This window comes from Bombyx mori, chromosome 26 (genome assembly GCF_030269925.1).
Source record: "Bombyx mori chromosome 26, ASM3026992v2".
In the NCBI taxonomy this organism is placed as follows: domain Eukaryota; kingdom Metazoa; phylum Arthropoda; class Insecta; order Lepidoptera; family Bombycidae; genus Bombyx; species Bombyx mori.
The window spans coordinates 10,359,655-10,384,408 of NC_085132.1; the positions used below are offsets into that span (position 1 = coordinate 10,359,655).

Below are 24,754 nucleotides of genomic sequence, written 5' to 3' on the forward strand. Positions count from 1 at the left end.
AACCTATTAAATTCTATAGATAAAAGGGTATCGCGAAACTGGACGGATTTACATGTCATTGTCCGATTTTGTTGTTCAATAGTGGTGGAATGTATTTTGATTACCTATGCCACAAAACAAAGCAACATAGAGCCGATATGCCGCACTATTGAGTCTCAGAACTTATTATTTCAAGCGTGCAAACTGCAATTAATTATGTATGGCACTAGTTTTGAATCTACTGTAGTCACTGGCGGACGCTTACACGTACCCCAAATAATAGCGCAAGGGGTGTAGACGTTATGAACTGGGTGCACTAGACACGTCCTTACGGATCCATCAGATCCAATAACCGTTGCATTAGACGCCTTTAGCTCTAACACTAGGAGCAAAGACTCCGGTAACCGTACTCGTCGAACTCGGCAAAGAGGTCGACGTGCAACCTAACCTAAACATCAGCCCTCTAAGTCGCCGGATCTTCTCAACGGGTCGCGATTCCTATCCGGTAGTAGATTCAGCTGCTTTTGAGTTGTTAGGTCTCCTTCGGAGGCGCTCGGGTAGCTGTTAGCAAATTCCAGTCTTCTTGGCTGAGCCCTTGCTCGCACACATCTCCTAGTGAAACTAGAAAGGCCTCTGGGCCCCCAGTAATATCTAATTCATATAAAAAAAATAGAAAAAAAGATATGGACTGGGATCACGGAGTAGAACATTTTATTTGAATTTAAATTGTATAAATAAAAATCGTATTTGTTCAGAATTATCTAGATATCTTGTATGAGCAAATATACAAGTCGCTCGTCTTTCGTCCGGTAGATCTGGTTAAAAGTCTGCGGACCAAGAACATGGACAACGAGCAACCGCATCAAGAACTGGTGAAATGCGTGGTGGTCGGAGACACGGCCGTGGGGAAGACGCGCTTAATATGCGCCAGGGCTTGCAACAAACACGTTTCACTGTCGCAGTTAATGACCACTCATGTCCCTACCGTGTGGGCCATTGACCAGTACAGGATTTACAAGGACGTGAGTATGAATCAGAGACGAGCAGATTTTATTTAAATCCCTATCAGTGACTTTTGTCTTGTCGTAATAAGGTTTTAGAAAACAGTAAAAATAAAGATCTCTATTTTTATTGCCATTGGCAAAAGAGACTAAGAGACTCATTTTCATAATGTCTTAAATCGCAGTAGAGAGTACGGATTAAGTGGTTTCAGTCACCTTTGGATGCTGCCTCCCGCGGCTTGACACTATCTTTCAAACCTCGTTCGAACAAGACGTGTTCCAGCGTTCGGATAAGAGAGTTTGAGAAGAGCTCTTTCAGACAGAGGGTACTTGGCAAGAATTATCTCTGAAGAAGAACTTTGGGAAAACGCATCGATTCCTCGTAGTATGATTAATTGTGTTCTGATGGGGGGTGATGCGATGGTAAAAATTAGATAACGGAATCATGTCAAACGATTTCACAGAGCTAATTCATGAGTACACTGCGTGAGGCCAATTAACAGCAATCAACAGCCTTCAATTCGTAAGAGCGATAGTCGATCCGTATTAACCAATGCTTTCATTGTGTAATCTAGAATTGTATTTAGAATCCTTGATAACTAAAAACTAGGCAGAGTACCTCAAAATATGTATTCGTCAGGTATTAGAAAGATCCTGGGAAATGGTCGACGGAGTGAACGTGTCGTTGCGTTTGTGGGACACATTCGGCGATCACGAAAAGGACAGGAGATTTGCGTATGGAAGGTATGACTCAATCATTGGTCACATAAAAAAATCCTGGTCTCTTCTAATTTCCCGCACATGTCCGCCGGGGTGACCATCCTTGCGCAATTTATTCGCTTCAAGGTAATTAATCGGTAGCATTCCCATTTGTGAGGGCCTAGTAATTATTCCACTCCATAGAGTCCTAGAGGTCGTTTCCCACCATTTAAAGTAATATGAATGGTATATAAATAAATAAATAAATATTTAATAACAATCACGCCACGTTAACTGGTCCCGTGCTAAGTTCGTAAAGAACTTGTGTTACAGGTACCAGATAACGGAAATAAATGTAAGATTTTTATTATACACGTACATATATTTAATATACATCCATAACCCTGGAAAATACATTTATATTTATCATACAAATATCTTCCTTTAGCGGGATTAGAACCCGCGACCCCTTCAGTACCCCTTGTGTAGTGACCATGTCACTTACCACTACACCAGACCGTATATAGTACCCATATTTCTATTTAGTTATTTTATTCTCCTTTGTGACATAAAATCGATTGAGCGATTCATCGGAATATAGGTGACACCGTCCGCTGCTTATATTAGGGTACTGCAGTGGCTTATCGGCATTTAGTGGTGAATTGGCGTCTTTGGGCGTTAGGTTGGAGACTTCGACTTCACGTAGAAGAAGGTAGATGGCAACATCCACGCTGTGATGCTTTCGTTCTTCGCTAATCAATCAACACCAGAGTCGTGACGTCATTCATCTATTCATGTAATAAAAAACGAGTATTCTATATTGATTCTTGTAAATATTCTCTTCTGTAAGCTATTTAAGGGCCATAGATGCCATAGTCCTCGTTCTGCAGTTAATTATGCAAGGAATATAATAACTTGTTGATATGCGTGTGGTCCTTTCCTATGTCACAGTATTTTTATTCGATAATGGTGCGTAAGGATTAATAGGTAAGGTCTGGAGTCAGGAATTTTCTGTTGATGTTTCTATTTCTATGAAGAAAATAGATGCGACGTATTTTGAGCCCTACTTACTGATATCCGCTGGTTGATTTAATCAATGCCAATGAGCTGGAAGATCAGACCGTGACTGGCGCGACGCAAGCCGGTCACAACTGGTCTTTTAGATCTGTAGGGAATATCGATTAAGCCTTGGACGTCTGTACATTTATTGTTTATGCTCTGTGATTATTTTGATGATACGTAATCACTAAATAGTATAAAACAAAGTCGCTTTCTCTGTCCCTATATCCGTCTGTCCCTATGTATGCTTAAATCTTTAAAAGTACGCAACGGATTTTGGTGCGGTTTTTTTTAATAGATAAAGTGATTGAAGAGGAAGGTTTATATGTATAATAATATCCATTAAATAGTGGAGAAATCAATAATAAATTACAGTTTCCGAAGCGAAGCGAGGGCGGGTTGCTAGTTGCTCTATAAATGTAAATCAGAGTTAGATACGTTAAATTATAACGTGATATGCTAAACGACATTGACTGAGAGACTAATTTTATTAAGTCACTTAAAAGATTTAGGTATTTGTTATTATTATGAAAATACAGAAATAAAAAAAGAAAATTTTATATTTTTATCTTTTTAGTATGTATTTATTTCAAAATCTAAAGTTTAGTATAAATATTTATAATGATATTGGGTACTCCAGAATAAATAAACAATAAAAGACTTAATTGCGTTTTCTGTTATGTGTATAATGAGAAAACAACATTTAAAGCCCTTAATTTAATAAAATTATTATATTAACCAACTGAACTTTCTTTTTACTTAATGTCAAACTTCACTGAATGACATTTAAGAAAAATCCTTTTTATAAAACTAAAGAGTTTTAGACTATGAAGGTTTTTCTTTACATCTCCCCCCCTTAGGGAAACAATTACGCGTAATTGTTCATGTAGGAACTGATACTGGAGATAATTTTGTAATGTGATAGAGGTTCGATTCCATTTTTTTGTGTCCGATATCAACTAAATATATTGAATTTGAAATCTTTTTTAGAATTTTGAAGGGTCCAATTCTCAATTCATCCATTTTTTTCCTATTTAATCGATTTCCATTTTCTACATAAACTTGGTCTCCAACTTTCAGTTCACATTCTTTTCTATTAATATCAAATGCTTTTTTGTTATAATTGTGAGATTTAACTGTATTCTCAAAAGCTAGTTTTCTGTCTCTCTCAAGATCTTCAATTGTACCATTTGCTTTTAGTTCCAGTGGTAAAACATCCACATTTTTACCTTCCAAAAGGTATTTAGGGGCAAACCGCGTGACCGTGTGTTCAGTTTCATTGTATTTTTCCACACATTTCTGTGCAATCGATGTCCATGCTATTTTTTTATTATTTTCATTAATTTTACATCGAATCTTATTAACTAAAGTTTGATTCAATCTTTCATTAAGCCCATTTGAAAATGGTGCATCTACAACAGTGAAAACCATTGTAGTATTTTCCTTTTTTAGAAAATCTTTAAATTCTTTCGAATTTATACCAGGATATTGGTCTGTTAATACTATGTCAATATTGTAGTTTTGTGTCACACTTTGTATAAGTTTTATAAAATCTCCAGAGCTTTGGTTCTTAGATGTTAAAATAAATGCATATCTTGTAAAATGATCTACTAAAAGATGCATATATTTTTTTGTAGATCGTGACCCTCCAAAACCTCCAACTGTGTCAATAGATACTATCTCGAATGGACGTGTTGCTGGACCCAAATGTGACATTAATCCAAATCTTGACTTTCTTCTTGACTTATTCCTTATACAAATTTCACAATTTTCACAAATATTTTTAATGTTTGCGATCATATTTTTGGCCTCGTAAAAAGGCGTAATTTTTTTTATTAATTGCGATCTCCCTATATGGCAGTAGCTGTTGTGAACAGCTTTTATGAAATTCTTACTAAATTCTTCTGTAAGTACGATTTTTTTTCTTCTTCTGTTTAACTTGTAATATATTCCATTTTCGAAGATATGTTTTCCATTTCGTAGATCTGTATTTGTGTTCTGATCATTTTTTATGTCATTTAGGCTTATTAAATTTACCACTCTTAAAAAATCATCAGTGTTTTCATAAGACTCTAGAACAGGATTTCTGCTCAAACAATCAGCTTCCTGATTCGATTTTCCTGGATAATATTTTATTTCAAAATTATATTGAGATAAATAGTACATCAAATCCCCTAGTTCTTCATCAGTTCTGGCTCTAACATTCATATTCTCTAATGGTTTATGATCTGAATATACTATAAATTCTCTTCCCATAAGCAAGTGCTGCCAATATTTCACAGCTTCTTTTATTGCCAGACATTCTAGATATATTGCCTTCTTTTTCTTTTGGGCCTCTGTTAGTTTTTTTGAAAAATAAGAAACAGGTTTACTTATACAATTTTTTTCTTCTTGTTTTAGCACCGCTCCCACTCCTTTGATACTTGCATCCGTGTAAATATTTATCGGTAATTCAGGATCGAAAATCTTTAAAACTGGTTCTGAACATAGCAGTTCTTTTATTTTATCAAATGATTTCTGACATTCTGTAGACCAGATAAACTTCACATCCTTTCGCAACAGATTGTGTAACGGGTCTAGTATAATTGCACTATGAGGTACAAATTTGTGGTAAAAGTTTACTTTTCCTAAGAATTGACGTATATTTTTTCTTGTTTCTGGAACTGGGAACTTTTTTACAGCGGTTAAGTAATCTTTTAGAGGTTTAACAGAATTATTTTCTATTATATGACCTAAATATTTGGCGGAATTATTTGCAAAACTGCATTTCGAAAATTTCAGTCTAAATCCTTCTGTTAGTATTGCTTCCAGTAGTCTTGATAGGTGCATTAAATGCTCTTTAAAAGTTTTCGAAAAAATTAAAATGTCATCTATAAAATTCACTACAAAACTCGAAAGTTTATGTTTCCTAATTACGTTACTCAATATTCTTTGGAAAATGGCAGGCGCTGTCTTTATTCCAAATGGAAGACACGTCCATTGAAAATGGCCTTCTTGTGTAACAAATGCAGTTTTGTATCTGTCTTGAATTTTCATTGGAATTGACCAAAAAGCTGAATTTATGTCAAGGGTTGAAAAATATTTACAATTTACAGTTTTTACCATCAAATCCTCTATCAATGGAAATGGTTGTAATTGGGGTACAATTATTTTGTTCAATTCTCTGAAATCTATACATAGCCTTGATTTTCTCCCATCTTCTTTTTTATATGCCAGAGTTACTGGAGCAGCAAATGGGCTGTAAGACTCCTCGATCAAATTCCTTTTTAATAGTGTTGATATTTGGGTTTCTATTTCTTTTCTATCTTCAACCGTGCATCTGTAGGGACGTTTGAAACAATACTTATCCACCATTAAGTCAATATGAGCTTCATAATCTTTTACTGTCCCCACGTCATACTTATCTTTGGCGAAGACTGCTTTGTATTTTTCTATTAATTTATTAATTTCCGACTGCTGGTAGGCATCAAGATGGCTTACAACTATTTCAAATCCTTCCGAGTTTATGTGTTCATTAAAGTTAATCTCACCATTGTGTGTAGAATTAATTTCTTTTTTTAATACTTCAGGTTCTGAAAAACCTCCTTCATTTCTGTTACCTAGTACATTAGGAATTTCGACAGTTGTAGAAGAATAATTATAGCTTTTTTTATCTTTCAGATTTTCTTCTGAATTGTAGCATTGTTTAATTTTTAGTTCTTCCGTTTGTATTAGTTTGAATTTTTTTATACAATCCAAACCAATTAAAAAATCATAATTAAAGTTGACGTTATCTATTATAAATACATCCATAAAACCTTCAATATTGTAGATTTTTATTTTTAATGTTACAATACCTTTTGTTTTCTTCTCACCATTAATAGTTTTCAAATTAACTTTTTCTATATCACCTGAATTTTCTTTGGGTTGTATTTTCAATAATTTTGCATTGATCAAAGACACATTTGACCCAGAATCATAAATTCCAGATACTTTTAAAGTATCATTTAATATTAACTTGACTTTTATTAATGGTGGCACCTCTAGTTTTTTGGATTCTTCTCATTTAATTCGATTTCCAATTCAGAATTATTTATGTTTCGTACAACTGTTTTTTTATTATTTTCCTTAAACCAACAGCTTTCTTCGGGATGGTAACGTTTACCTTTTTTTTTCTTTAAACATATTAAGCAAGGTTTTGTTTCTTTATTTTTTCTATAATAATATGAAGTATCGGAATATTTAATATCAAATTTATTATCAAATTTATTTTTCCCAACAAGGTGTTCTAGTCTTCCGATTTCGTTATAAAGATCTTCTGTTCCCTGTATGTTTTCCCTATCTATTTTGTCAGCAACATAATTAGGTAATCCGAATGCTATCAGGTCTATGAGTGTCCCAGTATCAATCGACTTCCTGACTTCTAGCAACAATTTTTCTTTTTTTAAAGCATAGTCAAGTAAAGATCCAACTTGATATTTGAAAGCTAGAGCATATTTAACGGGTGACCAGCCTTTGCTTGCAAATGTCCTGCAAAAATTTTCTTCCCATTTTTTCCATTCTGAGTCTATATTCAATTTCATTAACATACAATTATACCAATCTACACTACTGTACTCCAAAAAAAATTTTAAAATTTCTATTTTGTTTTTGTCTTCTTTTATTTTAAAACGCTCACATTCCTTATTGAAATCTTTAATCCATTGTGAAGCGTTTGGATTTCTCCCAGAAAAATTTTCAATGATGAATTCCTTAGAAATTTTGTTTAAATTTTGAGTTTCCGTTTTATTTATTTTTTCTTCAAGCATTTTTTCTAATAATTTTTCAACGTTCTGATTCGAATCGTCAATTATAGACTTAGCATTGCTCTCCGAAATTTCTTCCAAATAAAAATCATCAAATTGTAAATTTTGATCCTCGTCTAAATAAATTCTTGACATATCATTTGTCAAAGTAATCCATACTTTTCTGGTTTGGTGTCTTTTGTTTAAAGATTTTTTTACCTTTGCATAATTTGAAGTTTTTGTAATTTCTTCATGAAAGTTGGCATTTTGATATTCGGTTGGTATCCCAAAAATCTGTCCATCAGGTGTAGCAATTGAAGTTATGCATATAACATTTGATTTTCCATCTTCCGTTGATTTCACAGCAAAATCAAACCTTAATTTTTCCATTTTATTCATGGTGTTGCAAAAAATGTTGTTTTATAATGATATTGGGTACTCCAGAATAAATAAACAATAAAAGACTTAATTGCGTTTTCTGTTATGTGTATAATGAGAAAACAACATTTAAAGCCCTTAATTTAATAAAATTATTATATTAACCAACTGAACTTTCTTTTTACTTAAAGTCAAACTTCACTGAATGACATTTAAGAAAAATCCTTTTTATAAAACTAAAGAGTTTTAGACTATGAAGGTTTTTCTTTACATATTTATAATATTAAAAAGCGAATCATAGATTAAGAAACGAACGGAAGTGAAAGAAACATTAAAAGAACAAATAGAAAAAGTTCCATCTCTATGGTGCGCTGCAGTTAATATCTGTTTATATATAACCTGAGCAGATTTGACGTGAGGGGGCCAGTCGTAAAACTCATGCAAAATTTCTGATTCTTTCTGATCTGCTGCATAATTAGAGAATGTGCTGGATCTATCCTACATAAAACAATATTTACTAACAATCACGCCACGTTAACTGGTCCCGTGCTAAGTTCGTAAAGAACTTGTGTTACAGGTACCAGATAACGGAAATAAATATAAGATTTTTATTATACACATACATATATTTAATATACATCCATATCTCTGGAAAAGACATTTTATATTTATCATACAAATATCTCCCCTTGGCGGGATTCGAAACCGCGACCACCTTGTGTAGTGACCGTGTCACTTACCACTACACCAGACGGCCGTTTACATAATAAAGGCAAGAAGAAGAATAAGACAGCGTATTTTCCCGTGCGGATAAGAGCCAGTGTCCTACCTACTTCTGCCACGAAGCGGTCTTGTGTTCCGATTTTCCGTCGCTTGCGACGAAAGGCTCGACGAGCCAATTAACCCATAGACACAGCCCACTGAGTTTCTCGCCGGATCTTCTTAGTGGGTCGCGGTTCCGATCCGGTGGTAGATTCTGCGAAGCACTGCTTCTGCTAGGGTCAGTGTTAACAACACTCTGGTTTGAGCCCTGTGAGCTCAACTACTAGTTAAGGTTCCGCTGAAATAGCCTCTCAAGGCTATCAGCTTACGTAGGAAAAAAGAAAAAGATAAATTAGTAATACGCATTCATAACTTGAACAATAAGTTTTTTTTAAGCGTTACGTATACTTATTTTATTCATTTTGTTGTTGACTTACCCCGTATAATTTAACTAACTTATAAACAGAACTAATATTATAAAAGCATTGTTTTACAGATCCGATGTTGTCCTGCTGTGTTTTTCAATAACGAATCCTATATCGTTGAGAAACTGTGGAGCTATGTGGTATCCAGAAATCAGGTATCTGTTGTTCCATATATTTTTTTTATTGCTTAGATGAGTGGACGAGCTTACGGCCCACCTAGTTCCTAATTAAGTGGTTACGGGAGCCCATAGATATCTGCAACGTAAATACCCACCTTGAGACAAGAGTTTTAAGGTTTAATTTTAACAGTACAACGGCTACCCCACCCTTCAAACCGAAACGCATTACGCTTCACAGCAGAAATAGGCAGGGTGGTGGTGGTACCTACTCGTGCGTACTCACAAGACGCCCTATCACCAGTAATTACGCAAATTATAATTTTGCGGGATCGGATAATTATTTCTGTATTTACAAAGGGCTTAAGAGAGACAAGGCAAAATTAACTAGCCCAAAATAAACGTTATTTATTTACTAGGCTTATAGTTGTCGTTATAGTGAGATTCTAGTTCGTGATTTACCAATGTAAGACGGACATATTATATATTCCATAGTCTCTAGAGACCGTTGACCTGAGGAGTCAGTCGATGTTTTTGCATTACATTACATTCAAGCCAAAGCCGCAGGAGTTTTTAGTGAGGTTCAACTCCCATATACGCCACCCGCCGCGCGGACGGGATGGAAAAAAAAGCGCCCAGCAAAAGAGCAAACAAATCTATTCACACGAATGTTTTCCTGACGTGGGGATCGCACCCCACTACCTAGCAATCAGGGACACTAATTACTGCATCGTCGAGACAGTCAGTTGTACCAGGACTCTCCATGTTTCGAAAGGCTGGTGGTAGGACCTCTTGTGAGTCCGCGCGGGTAGGTACCACCACCCTGCCTATTTCTGCCGTGAAGCAGTAATGCGTTTCGGTTTGAAGGGTGGGGTAGCCGTTGTAACTATACTTGAGACCTTAGAACGTATATCTCAAGGTGGGTGGCGCATTTACGTTGTAGATGTCTATGGGCTCCAGTAACCACTTAACACCAGGTAGGCTGTGAGCTCGTCCACGCATCTAAGCAATAAAAAAAGGCTTCAATGCACCCTATTTTTGATGAATATTTAAATGAATATCTTTGTTATTCAGACGTTTTTGCCCGAACACTCCGATCCTGCTAGTCGGTTGCAAGAACGATTTGCGATACATGTACAGAGACGAGAATTACCTTAGCTACTGCAAGGACCGGAGCCCTTTCATAAGGTTTGTGGGATTCGCATTAAAATAAATTATACTAGCTGTACCCGTCCGCTTCGCTGGGCATTTAAAATTAACATTATTATTTCTCACCCACATAAAGATTCTCATCATTAACGACCTCGCAACTGCTGTAGAGAGTCTAACACTCATGTAAATATTAGCCTATCCATTAAGTACATGTATTTTCTACATGAATACTAAGTTTCAAGTCATGTTGAGATGTGTGGCTCAGTAGTTATAACGGAACATCCGTAAAAACCACTGTAGATTTATATATTAGTATAGATTGACAAAGACAGATGTAAATGGAAAAATTTGATTCGAGCCCTAAACCCCAGCAGAGAGTAATAGGAAAGAATGATGATGTTGATGATAGATTGACAAAAAAGAATGTGTTGATCCAATGGTTTAATAAAAGCTGTAACTAAAACCGGTTCGCACTGTCGGTCTACCGATAGTGCGAACCTGTCAAATATCTTGTGGTCTTTGATAGCTACCCATTACACACTGCTTATTTCAGCCACGAACCGCCTATCTGGCTTGAAGGGTATGGCGGCATCTTACCCACTACCTATTTCAGCCACGAACCGGCTATCTGGTTTGAAGGGTGGGGCAGCACATTACACACTGCCTATTTCGGCCACGAACCGGCTATCTGGTTTGAAGGGTGGGGCAGCACATTACCCACTACCTATTTCAGCCACGAACCGGCTATCTGGTTTGAAGGGTGGGGCAGCACATTACACACTGCCTATTTCAGCCACGAACCGGCTATCTGGTTTGAAGGGTGGGGCAGCACATTACACACTGCCTATTTCGGCCACGAACCGGCTATCTGGTTTGAAGGGTGGGGCAGCACATTACCCACTACCTATTTCAGCCACGAACCGGCTATCTGGTTTGAAGGGTGGGGCAGCACATTACACACTGCCTATTTCAGCCACGAACCGGCTATCTGGTTTGAAGGGTGAGGCGGCACATTACACACTGCTTATTTCAGCCACGAACCGGCTATCTGGTTTGAAGGGTGAGGCGGCACATTACACACTGCCTATTTCAGCCTTGAACCGGTTGTCTGGTTTGAAGGGTGGGGCGTCACACAATACAATTGATTTCTCCTCGTATTTTAAGGTCGGCATTTGCTTTGTATTGCTTATGGGCTCTGGTACTTTTTTGGGAAATATTAAAGTGCAATTATGACCAAATGTAGTTGAATTTTTGCCAAATGCGAGTGAACTCTAATGGTGTTCCGGTTTTACGATGTCTAATTTCTAAATTTACCACACGAAGCTGCTATATTGGTCGAGTAAGTTGAGTAAAAAATTTTAGGGCTCCAAGGAAATGCGACTTGGTCATGCCGGACCAAGGTCGAGCCTTAGCTCATGAGTTCGGCATTTATTATTACGAAACCTCAGTGTTCACATACTACGGAGTGAACGAAGTCTTCGAGAATGCCATCAGGGCGGCGCTGATGGCGAGGAGACAACAGAGGTTCTGGATGACCAATTTAAAGAGAGTTCAGCGGCCTCTTCAGCAGGTAACCAAGTCATTTCGCGTCAGATTCCTTTAAGCAGCGAGCGAAATGCCAAATGACAATTACCTCATACCTTTTCATTTTTAGTTTATTTTTTATTTGTTGCATAGATGGGTGGACGAGCTCACAGCCCACCTGGTGTTGAGTGGTTGCTGGAGCCCATAGACATCTACAACGTAAATGCCGCCACCCACCTTGATATATGAGTTTTAAGGTATCAATATAGTTACAACGGCTGCCCCACCCTTCAAACCGAAACGCATTACTGCTTCACGGCAGAAATAGGCAGGGTGGTGGTATCTAGCCGCGCGGACTCACAAGAGGCCCTACCACCAGTATCTGAGCCACTGTGCACTATGCTGTGAGAGATGGTGGAATATCGTGTGGCGTATCAAAGCTGCCAACTACAATGCTACATCTAATGTTAACAACTAAGAATAAAAAATATAATAAAGACTTTAATAAAAACATCATCCTATAAAATTCCTCCTACTTCTCCTTGATGAATCTATGCATTAATGAGTCTAAGCATAACTTCATTAGCATAGGATCATCTCGCAATACTACGATGCTATTCTAAATCATCCTAAAGAAGTCAATTTTGTATACATTTCACATCGAAAAACAACAAAATGAGAAAATCATCGATGTAGTTGAAGTGAATGAAACATGTATAATATCGTAAAATACGGAATAAGTTAAATATTAAGGGCACCTCTAAAACTAAAGATGAGAACTCGATCAAACTTATAGAGGGAACACATGAAAAGCTACAGCGAAAGTTTTTATATCAGTAGAGAGAAAAAGAACCATTAAAATCTGTTTACGTCAAAAAAAAAATTATGACTTAACAAACATACATTAAAAAAAAAACAATCGAATTGAGAACATCCTTCGTTTTTGAAGTTTCGGTTTAAAAAATAGATTCTACTCCATATATTTCTTTTCTTACAAATAGGAGTTTGGTCTTTCTCTGATTTAAAGACAAAACGTTGAATGATTGAACTGTGAATTGTCACGTATTTATTACTGGACAGAACCCTTCGTAATTAATTGATTTAAAATATATTCTAATGTCGGGATATCTGATTCCATAACCCAAAGAAATAGGAAAATAATCATTATTATACCTATTTCATTTTTATTTGTAAGCAGGACCTTAGCCCTTTAGATTGATTGAGCAATGACGTCATTGTTCATGATAAGCGCTCTAATGGTTTTAACGTGTAAAGTAACTATCCACTTCGAAGTCTCCCTGATCTGATGACGAAGAAAATAGCAATATTCTATATTTCAGGCGCCGTTCAGACCACCTAGACCAGTGGAGCCCGAAGTCACTTTCGTCAGCAGTAATTACCTCGAGAATATGACTAATTTACTCCATCAGCAGGTAATTTATTAAAAATATATAAAAATTTTATATAATAAAACCTTTTAGATTAGGTTAACGTACCGACCGGGAAGACTTTTAAGCTATTGCATAGCTTTTATCGCGGGCTTTGAGCGCGGCGATCGAATCAAGAAATTCCGTAACTAAAATAAAACCTAACACCTTCACTCCGCTTACGATGTAGCTCGCGTTCAACACATTCACACGTTGCGCTTGTGTAGTGTTTGTGAACAAGCGCGCGGCGTGACGTCGCACTGCATGCGCATCATGAAAATTCTGCCCATCTCTCTCACGCGGTCTAACTTATGAGTGTGAAGGGGATAGTTAATGTTTTGCTTTTGTTAAGGTTTATAAATATAGCGTAGTCTTATTTTATTATTGTTCTAATATTAAATTATCATTGTCTAATTATAATTGAATAAGCTGATAAAAATGCTATGCTTTACCGCGGCAGTACCCAAGTGCCACACGTGTTTTTAAATTTTGGGCAATCAATTTGTATTACACCTGTAAAACGTGGGGTGTTTTTCAGGATATTATCAAAATAACCCTTCCACTCATATCAGCTGTTCATAAAATATTTATAACTACTGATACCACGCTTTTTTTACAATAAAATCATTTTTTCTTACACTATTTTTAATTCAAATTTATTAAAATTTATTTTCTCTTTTTTAGTTGGATTTTCTATAAAAGCGTATTTTGTTAGTTTTTTTAAACTATTCTTTATTATATTTGCTTTAAATTACAGTATTTTTCGGATATGGTGATTATATGTGGATCGAAGGGATTCCCAGTGCATCGGGTCATGATGGCGGCGGCTTGTGAGGTCTTCTATCGCCTGCTGATCATGGACTGCGAGAGTCTCTCCGTTGACCTGGCCAGGAGCTCCAGCGAGAGCAGCATGGTGAGCTGACTATTTATCCTGGGCGCCGTGTATCCAAATTTGAATGTTACCACCCACCTTTAACATAATCCGTCCAAGGTCACAGTATTCACAGTACAACGGCTGTGTTGCATCTATTTCTTAAAGGTATTTTGTGGTGGCCAGGAAAATGAATAAGTTTACTTCAAATACTAATCATATTGATTTTAATTATTTTACAAAAACATGTACCACTACTTATACTGCACTACCTTTGGTTGACTGGTAGAGAATGCCTTAGGCATTAAGTCCACTAATGTAAATTTTACATGAAGTGTAATAAATAAATAAATAAATTGACATGCGCGTCCATCTTTTTTCTTCGAGTATTAATTTTTTTAAATTTGACATTCGCTGCCACTGCTGCGTTCCCTGATTAAAATTTGTCATTGGTTCGTGCGATATCACGTCACCGCTGGCCAATCACAGCCATCAATGTATGACGCGATATTGATCAGGTTGCCTCGCCTTTCAAACCGAAACGCATTACTGCTTCACGGCAGAAATAGGGTGGAGGTACCTACCCGCGTGGACTCACAAGACGTCCTACCACCAGTTCGGAAATGTAACAGTGTTGTTGAGAGTCATTAAGACGAATGCATTTACAGTGCCTGTCCAGAGATCTTTTTTACCACATACCATCCGGCTTTGGAATGAGCTCCCTTCCACGGTGTTTCCCGACCGCTATGACATGTTCTTCTTCAAACGAGGCTTGTAGAGAGTACTTAACGGTAGGCGGCTTGGCTCTGCCCCTGACATTGCTGAAGTTCATGGGCGACGGTGACCACTCACTATCAGGCGGGCCGTATGCTCGTCTGCCTACAAGGGCAACAAAAAAAAATGTATTTGCGCCTATCCGACCTCATGATACAATTTTGAGGCTGATGTTCGTTGGCAGGTGAGCAGCATGGGTGAGGCGCCAGCTGGTGATCTCGATGAAGATACAGAGCATTTACTCAAACAGGATATCATCAAACAAATGAGGTATTTTCTTTTCAATAGCTTAGACGACTATTCATATTTTGTAGACATTGTTATTCTCGCTTGCCTAATAAATATTTTAAGATTATTTCGGCTATGGCAATTACCACTAATGGTAGGCAGCGGCTTGGCTCTGTCCCTGGGATTGCTGATGTCCATGGGCGACGGTAACAACTTACCATGAGATGGACCGTATACTCGTCTGCCTATAATAGGTGTTAAAAAAAATCTGTCCATCGTCTTTTTCAGTCCATTGTCGGAGTCACTCTTTATTATATGTATTTGTATACTTGTCCTTAACTCGTGTGTTACCATTGTAAGTAGCGCACATAAAAATCCTAGAAGTCATGGTGCATGGGAATTTAAAAAAATGTTGACACATATAAAATAGTTCACCGTCTGGGCGGCCCGACGGGCTGCCGTACGAGACGGTTCAGAGCCTTCGATTCGCCTCGAAGGCTCCGTCGGCTGGGCGTCCTTGGGGTGAGCCGCGCCGTCTGGTTGTAGTGTTGACCGCAGTAGCCCCCCTACCTCATCCGGGTTCTGACCTCGGAGGGAATCGGACGTCGGGTGTAAGAGTGCAGGGGAGTCGTTTAGTGGGTGGGTCCTAAAATCCTTGGGCCCGCGGTCTGCTCACAACACCATGCAGACCGTTGAGTCTCACATACCCCGCGCGCCCCTTTTGCGCGGGGACCTCGTAGGAGGTTCGGCCCTCTACCCGAAAAAAAAAAAAAAAAAAAAAAAATTGTTACGAGAACACAGGTATATATTTCTTTACTTCCTGCAGACTTTTAGATCAGATAAGACGTCGCTCTTCCTGTCAGATATTGCCACTGAGCGACGGTTGCAAGAAACCCCCCGATCTCTACAGGGAGGTCAATCACCCCGCCGTCAACTCGATAAGGGTTGTCAAGGTAATTATTACTGTAACTAACATACCAATATACCGTCTAATTTTTTTTGCGAAGTGATCAAGTCTTTGGAGGGTATGGACCGTTTCATTCGCAAGCGTTAGGTTTCGTCAACGTCAAATATATATAAGTAGGAGCGTTCAGAGCGAGAGAAAACAGTAAGAAAGGGAAAAGGAATAAGAGAAAAAAGGCAAGATGGCGATGATGATTGAGTGAGCAAGGTGTAAAAAATGTGTCAATTAATTTTTAGATATAATAATTGTCCACGCTCGGAACAAATAATAAGTCGATTTGTGGAAGTGATATTATATATTTTTAATCCAAAAATAACAATTCGATCAAAAAATTGAAAATCATAAGAAAGGCGCCAAAGTCGTGTGTGGGTGAAAAATGCACAGATAATATAAAAATGAGCACATACGTTTCGTTTCACGCTGTAAAGATCTTGAAAAATATTAGAGAAGATTTTGGAAGAGAACAATAAAATTGCAACACTAGAAAAGTTTTATTTTATGCACCACGGTCTCAATTCTACAGCAGCTATTTGACTTAAGCGACATTTTTGCAACTGTACTGAGGATTCATTTTAGATTTAAATTTGGAAAAAATATCATAAAACAAACTTCTTTAGCTGTTTAAATGGGGTAAGCTTAATTGAAGTTCAATTAGTAACATCAAACTGTTGATGCTTATACCAAATAAAACGCACCTTTAATTACTAAGACAAATGCCACGTGTTAAGCTAAATGTCGTTTAAATCAAATAGCTTTTCACCTCTCGATATCTATATCTATCTATCTATCTATATATATAAATGAATTGCTGTTCGTTAGTCTCGCTAAAACTCGAGAACGGCTGGACCGATTTGGTTAATTTCGGTCTTGAATTATTTGTGGAAGTCCAGAGAAGGTTTAAAAGGTAGATAAATATGAAAATGCTCGGAATTAAATAAAAATAACAATTTTGTTTGATGTGTCCCCCGTCGAAAGGATTCCTTTTGTTTGTTTTAAGTTTATTTATACTAAAGTTTAGGTCTTTTATTTACTGATTGAGGCACTACGAAGTCTGCCGGGTCGGCTAGCATATAATATTTTCTTCTTCAGTGCGACAAATCTCAGCACGCCACATCGCAGACTCAAACGATAGCGACCATGAGTAAGCTCATCTCACAAAGGGTCATGCAGGAGATACTAAACTTCATTTACACCGGATCCATGCAATGCACTTCCGTGAAACGAGATGTGAGTAATCAGGCAAGCAAACAGTAGAAGGATTTATTTTTTTATTACACTTCATATAAAATTTACATTGGCGGAATTAATGCCTAAGGCATTCTCTACCGGTCAACCAAAGGTAGTGAATAGTGGTAGGTGCAATGAAATTTATATTATGTTACAAATACATACACAAACAAAATGTATATGTATTACATATATACACAATCACATACATACATATTATAATAGTTTATACAGTATTAAGAGGATATAGTAATTCTTAAAATAAAATTGCCAAATTTTATTAAAACGAATTTTAAACAATAATTTTAAAGCAAATAGTATTAAAAGCTATTTTTTGTAAGTACTATAAGTTTTTTTGTTTTTGTTTTAATTGCAAATTACTAAAATAATACGATATTGTTGTCAACAGTCCGGCACAGAAGATTATTCTGTAGCGCCTTCGACTCTCGGACTGATGCTGGTAAATTGTATTATAAATAAAATCATAACACAAATAAAATTAAATATCATTGTATCCTCAACCGTCACTCGACCATCAGCCATTTGATAAACGTCACCTCGTAACGTTGTATGGATTTAGAGATTGGATGTTTTATAGTAATTCACAGCTGTACCCGTCCGCTTCGCTGGGCATTTAAAATTAACATTATTATTTCTCACCCCCACAAAGATTCTCATCATTAACGCCCCCGCAACTGGTGTAGGGAGTCCAACGCTCGTATAAATATTAGCCTATCCATTAAGCACATGTATTTTCTACATGGATACCAAGTTTCAAGTCAATCGGATGCATGATTCAGTAGTTATAACGGAACGTCCGTAACCGTCCTTACCTCTGCCCTCCATTAGTAAAATTACGCGCGAAACGCGCCTATCTTCCGTTGTTACGACAAGGGCATAGATTATATACAGCTAAAAGTAAAACTCACAATTGTTGAAATCGCTAATCCGCTATTTATCCAACTTTTATCGTAAAAATTGTTTTCCAATTCATAGTGGCCTAAAGGCTAAGACGCCCGGTGCTTTCGTATCGAGCGATGCGTCTGTGACGGTGTTCGAATTCCGCAGATTTTTCTAATACAACATATTGTGTGTAGGCGGAATCTTCCGCGATTAATTAATAACATCATTTAATTAAAAGACAAACATTCATTTTTTATATTGGACAAAAAGCATGATAACCGCATCCATCTTTAATGGTAATTTGCCTCCAAAGTCCCATGCCGCATGGCGTCAAATCTATCTGTAATGTTTTTTAATTGACTGAATTTTCGAAAATTTCAATACATAATTAATGATTACTATAACAGTATTTAAAAAGTATAGAATATACGTTGCTATTTTGTGAGGTTAATTAACATTTCCTTTTTTTATTTATGGATTTTCCAAATTAAAAACATAACCTAAAAATCAGATCACAGTTTGAATAGTATGGTTAGATGTCATTTCGAAATTTTCTCTTCATATTATAAAGAATCGTTCACTAGAGTGTTCAATCATTTTTTAAGTTACTCCATTTAGATTTTGCATTTATTTTAATTTAATTCGTATTACTATTCTGCATATTTCGGTTTCAAGAGTGAGCCAGATGTAGTTCCCATGCATGTAAGACTGATGCTACATACACATTAGCTCTAGTAGTCTTCTCTTGCCTGTACAAATTCATACTAAAACTCCTCTATTACTATAACCAAATGTGACCCTATCATGATGAATTCTATTGCTGCTCATTAGTTCGCATTAGACGTGAATATGTCCTTACTACTAAGCAGTGGATGTTATATTCTAGATATGTTGTGTAACAGGAAATACGTCAAGCGTCTGAATTGCTCGGGATCCCGGAACTGACGAGAACCAGTCAACTGATCCTCACACAACAAATGCTGTATGATGAAGCGTTCCTTCTGCAATTCCACGTGGTGAGTTCACTATGCTTAATAACAGATTCCTAAGGTTTTTAATACGAGAGAAAACTCAAGTCAAAGACACTCTTTACTGGTGGTAGGACCTCTTGTGAGTCCGCGCGGGTAGGTAGGAAGCAGCAATGCGTTTCGGTTTGAAGGGTGTGGCAGCCGTTGTAAATATACTGAGACCTTAGAACTCATATATCAAGGTGGGTGGCGGTATTTACGTTATAGATGTCTATGGGCTCCGGTAACCAATTAACACCAATTGGGCTATGAGCTAATCCACCAGTTTATACAATAAAAAACTCACGGGCCCCAAGATACATCTTTCTGCATGCAAAGAAACAAAAAGGTCAACAAGTAATCAGACATTACAAAATTAGACGGTAGTTAGCAAAATATTCAAATAATAATAATGCCTTAATCGTTCGTGACCACGAAAACCGTGGAGCACCTATCCGAAACGTCGGAAATGATGAAAGGAATATAATAAAGCGAGATGAAGCCATGAAAGTGGTTTTATTTATGATAGCATGATGTTCATTTGGGATGCTTATTTTGTGGGTAGGTGTACTTTCATCCTCCTTAGGTCGTTTTCCTCGTTTCTGAGGATGGTGACTCCCCCGCTGCATCATTCTCATTTTAAACACATTTTCTGTTGTGATAGTTTGGATATCATTAGGCTTTCAAATTGCGACCTTACCTCCAAAAACAAATAAAGACCAAATTCCAATATTCTTTGCGAATGTAGTAGTGTTTTTTTTTAATCCACAGTCAATCACGAGACGTTTCCGTGATATGTACGTCGAGCGTAACACATTCGCGGACGTGACTTTCGCCCTGGACGATGGCATACATTTGGCCCATCGCGCCATCCTGATGGCGAGGTGCGATCCCATGAAGGCAATGTTCCAAGGGCATTTCAGGGAAAGCAACTCCAGGGTGGTGAGTGCCGACGATTCTTTATCACTAGTAATAATAATAATTTACTTATTTCTCTCTTAAAGGTATTATCTCTTGTATTTAGTACAAATACAAATAGAAATTAACCTTATAATTTATTTTGTAAGCCTTTGAAAGAGCTGAAGTCTGTACTAGGTTCAAAGACCTGTATTACTGATCTCCAGGCTCCCTCCTTCTTAAGATAGATTAGGTTAGGTTAAGTCGTGAACAGATGCTGCGGACTAGTGTTGAGAGATCATTAGGTGTTATTATTTAAGAAGGTCATCATTATGCGTGAGTGTGTGAATGTGTGTGCGTGAGTGTGTGTGTTTGGGTGTGTGCGCGCATACATGTTGAATTGTGTATGTGTGAGTATCTGCATCTATGTGTGTGTTTTTATTACTATTACATAGGTATAGCTAATTAATTGATTAATTAGACTCAAAAACAAAAAAGCAGATCTCACAGTCTGGAGTAAATTCTCTGTTTGCTCGTAGTCTATCATTGAGGTATTCGATATCCATTAACACAGTTTGAAGATCATATCGCGATTAATTCTGGTTTGAACATATTATTGTTACGCGCTGGAGTTCGGGATAAATAAAAATTCTACCGAATTATAAGTTAACACTGTATATTCACTTAGAACACACACAGAACACTAAAATTCTCAATTCGCTTCTTCCGTTTCGCTTCAGGTAATTCGCGGTTTCGCTTCGAGCAGTTCTGATTACTGATTAACTGCGTGTCATATCTGCAACGCTTTTGTAGTCGATACGACATCCCTAGAATCGTCGAGAACATTTCTCACAAGTCGAGTATTTTCAATGTGTGTGTTTCCGTTATCTGACAATAGATGGCATTGTACATTTCGAGCGTTCTAGACGTTACTAGATCCTTTGATACTCGTTTCCAATATGATATTATGCCTTCTGCGTAACCTATAAATATCTTCACAGATATCGCTGCCAGGCGTGAAGATATACGCTTTCCACATCCTCCTCTGCTATATGTACACGGATAAGATACCGAGCGTCGAATCAGCAAGGTGCCTGGAGCTGCTGGAGCTGGCCAACAGATTTTGCATGAACCGTCTCGTCAATTTGGTGGAGTATAAAGTTATCGAAGAGTTAAGACATAAAGACAGGTTAGTTCGGATACTAAATACTAATACTTTTACTGGTAGTAGGACCTCTTGTGAGTCCGCACCGGTAGGTACCACCACACTGCCTATTTCTGCCGTGAAGCAGTAATGCGCTTTGGTTTGAAGGGAGGGGCAGCAGTTGTAACTATACTTGAGGCCTTAGAACTTATATCTCAAGGTGAGTGGCGCATTTACGTTGTACATGTCTATGGGCTCCAGTACCCACTTAACACCAGGTGGTCTGTGAGGTCGTCCACCCATCTAAGCAACAAAAAATAAATAAAAAATAATGCTCTGCCGGATGCAGTGAGAAGTGCTCCAACTATAAACTGCTTTAAACGAATGGTGAAGGAACATTACCTATCCGCCTAGTGTTGTTTGTCTATGCTTTATCTATACTGTTGATTTATTATGTGTATGTAAGTATATTGGAATATAAATCATATAATAATTTCATATTATATTTAACGGTTAATATCTATTTATTGTATGTATGTATTGTCTTTAATATTGTATTATTAATAGTACACCGCAACATACCTGCTGTAGGTATATTTATCTGTCCAGAATTTCGGGTAATTAGATGGTTGTCTGACAGAGATCGCTTTTAGCGATAAGACCGCCTATTGTAAAAACGTATCTGATTGTGGATTGTTTTCTAATGTTAATTGTGTTTTAGTGTGCAATAAAGTATGTTCTCTCTCTCTCTCTCTCTCTCTCTCTCTCTCATTCTCTCTAAATCTTGTTTTTAACGTGTTCTTACAGAGTACGAGGACATGAAGATGAGGTTGTCGAAATAGCGTTATCCCTTTTGGAACCTGCTAAGGTATGTTCTCATCTTTTGTTGGCAAGGAAACTACAATACCATTTATAATTTTTATGTTATTCTCGCCTGTCTAGCTTAGATTAGCGTCACGCCATCTTTGAATATCGATCTCTGGTACGGGAACTGAAGGGATTAACCGAAGAATGAGCCAATCTCTGACTATTATTAACAGAGTATTGCATCCCCAACCTATATTTAGGAGGTAGGACGCATGCGCTCGAAAGCAGGTGCCATGGCCATTTCTGCCGCGAAGCAGCTGTGAGTGTGACTTGAAGAAGGTCAGGCCGAGACGCGAGCTCGACGATAGTAGAGATAAAAATAATCAACAAACTAAGATCGATGATAGCATCTTTATATTAATACGCGAAGCAAAAACTTTGTACCCCTTTTTACGAAAATTGCGCGTACGGAGGAGTATGAAATTTCCTGAAAGAGTTTATTCATGTTTACTGTCAAACTTTTGTTATTGCTTAAAGTCAGTGGTAAAATTGAATAGATTAATATTGTTTGCCTTTAGTGTAGCTTTGGCAAAATATGTGAAGAAGTAAAGATTTTGACAATAGAACCATAATAATATAATATAGTCGAATTTCAACCGCTGGGTGACCATTAGTTAATGTAAATCGGTGTGTTAGTTGCACAACGCTCGCAATCTGTCGGATTGGTGCTTGTGGCGGCTGTGTGGCTCTTTCGACCGCGTGTGCCGCGACAAGACCCTCTCGCCCTCCGTGCGGGAGTACCTCGCCGAGAACCGGTGGCCTCCCGTCTGGTAACTATGCGAACGTTAACTTTTTAATACGCTTTTATTAGCTTCAGACGTATATATTATGTAACGGAATCTTTGAACATGATTTTGACCACCTTCAAAACGTCGGATTAACTCGAAATTTTGTATACTTATTAAGGACCGAAGGAAGAAAAAAAATATTGAAAAAATTATAATTCAACGAAAATATGAAAAATAAATAATAATTTAAAAAAACTAAGAAAATACGCTTTTACGTATAGAAAATATATTAAAATTTATTTTCTATTTATTAGTTGGATTTTCTATAAAAGCGTATTTTGTTAGTTTTTTTTAAACATATTTTTATTTAAGGTAAAATCTGTTTTTAGTGCGATAGACAGGAACTATATAAAAACAATTGCACAAAAATGAAAATCGCTGAGCCTTTGAGTCAGTTCTAGCTAAGCAAGGTCTCCGGATCGGCTGCGATACATCCACCCAAAAACAAAAGTTTGAACCGTCGAGCCGAATTATTTACCGAATCGAATTTCCTACAGGTACGTCAAGGAATTCGATTACTATCAAAAGTGTTTGAGCGCGCAGTCGAAAGAGAAAAAAGAATTGGGTCCTACTACATCGTTACGCACGAGCCAACAGACTGGCTGTTTATGTTTTCCGAGTGAGTATTGTGCATTATTTTTCACTGGACTCAGATATGTAACAACATATCCGTGTCTTCGGACGCGCAAATAGAACTTAAAGTGTTATTTTGTGCCTTTGGTTTCCAGTTATTGAAGAATACCATTGAAAGCGTTTCACTCGGGCCTAAGTGGATTCTTGTAGGTACCTACTTATGGACATCACAGTATAAATAGTGCCTTCCGTCTGGAAACATGAGTTCGACCGACTGTCCGACCTTTCAAACTGGAATTTATGGTTGTTTGCTTGCTGGCCAACAATGCACACTATCACTAAGAAAAATGTGATAGGAAAATGTAGCGTGATATTTTAGTAATACTAAATTAATTATGTCGTCTAGGTAAAGTAAGAAGATCTAGCGAAACCGTAGTGGAGACACGCGCTTTGTGCTCTGCCGTTGCTCTTCCAGTCCAGGAGCCGCCGATCTGACACATGCCTTACTGGAGGTATGTGTTGATGATCTACAGTACCCGCCGATGAATCGTGCACATCGATGACATTAAAAAGAAACAATCGGCTAATAATGTATGTAATATAATGTAATATAATAAAGTAATGCGTTTCGGTTTGAAGGGTGGGGCAGCCGTTGTAACTATACTTGAGACCTTAGAACTTATATCTCAAGGTGGGTAGCGCATTTACGTTGTAGATGTCTCAGGGCTTCAGTAACCACTTAACACCAAGTGGGCTATGAGCTCGTCCACCCATCTGAGCAATTAAAAAAAAAATCGGCTTCGTAGAGCGTTCAAATCTATGTGCAATATTTATTGTCGCGTACTGTAGTATTTCTTCTGAACGGCTTTGATGCTACCAGGGCGCACAACAGGGAATGAGAAACCTTTTTATTTATCAAATCGCCTCGGAAGCTTCGCTTGAATTCTATTGAACGTTGAATTAATGTACGTGACGTCACTTGTGGCGAAATTAAGCGACGTGCTATAAATAATTTAATAAATGATTGTAATTGGCATGCATGAGACAATAAAGTTATAGTCTTCATTATATTGTATTAAGGTTCTTGCATCTGTAGGCAGTGGCTTGTCATTGATGAAGTCCATGGGCGACGGTAACCACTCAATATTAGGTGGGCCGTACGCTCGTCTCCTACTAGGGCAATAAAAAACAAAAACAAAAATCTTTTAAAGAGGAAAATCATTCCT

General features: G+C 37.3%; 1 protein-coding gene across 1 annotated transcript in view; it reads left to right on the plus strand.

The window, feature by feature from the left end:
- LOC105841626 (rho-related BTB domain-containing protein 1) overlaps nt 1-24,754 on the plus strand; it is a 30,791-nt gene that overhangs the window by 2,645 nt on the left and 3,392 nt on the right. The window contains exons 2-18 of the mRNA XM_038020692.2: nt 793-1,001; nt 1,621-1,724; nt 9,138-9,221; nt 10,257-10,370; nt 11,697-11,904; nt 13,199-13,291; nt 14,043-14,198; nt 15,115-15,200; nt 15,985-16,111; nt 17,212-17,349; nt 19,155-19,268; nt 20,031-20,201; nt 21,158-21,345; nt 22,108-22,168; nt 22,804-22,937; nt 23,453-23,574; nt 23,935-24,040. Coding sequence (XP_037876620.1) covers nt 822-1,001; nt 1,621-1,724; nt 9,138-9,221; nt 10,257-10,370; nt 11,697-11,904; nt 13,199-13,291; nt 14,043-14,198; nt 15,115-15,200; nt 15,985-16,111; nt 17,212-17,349; nt 19,155-19,268; nt 20,031-20,201; nt 21,158-21,345; nt 22,108-22,168; nt 22,804-22,937; nt 23,453-23,574; nt 23,935-24,023 — 2,169 coding nt within the window. The 5' untranslated portion in view covers nt 793-821 and the 3' untranslated portion in view covers nt 24,024-24,040. The remainder of the gene's footprint in view (nt 1-792; nt 1,002-1,620; nt 1,725-9,137; nt 9,222-10,256; nt 10,371-11,696; nt 11,905-13,198; nt 13,292-14,042; nt 14,199-15,114; nt 15,201-15,984; nt 16,112-17,211; nt 17,350-19,154; nt 19,269-20,030; nt 20,202-21,157; nt 21,346-22,107; nt 22,169-22,803; nt 22,938-23,452; nt 23,575-23,934; nt 24,041-24,754) is intronic.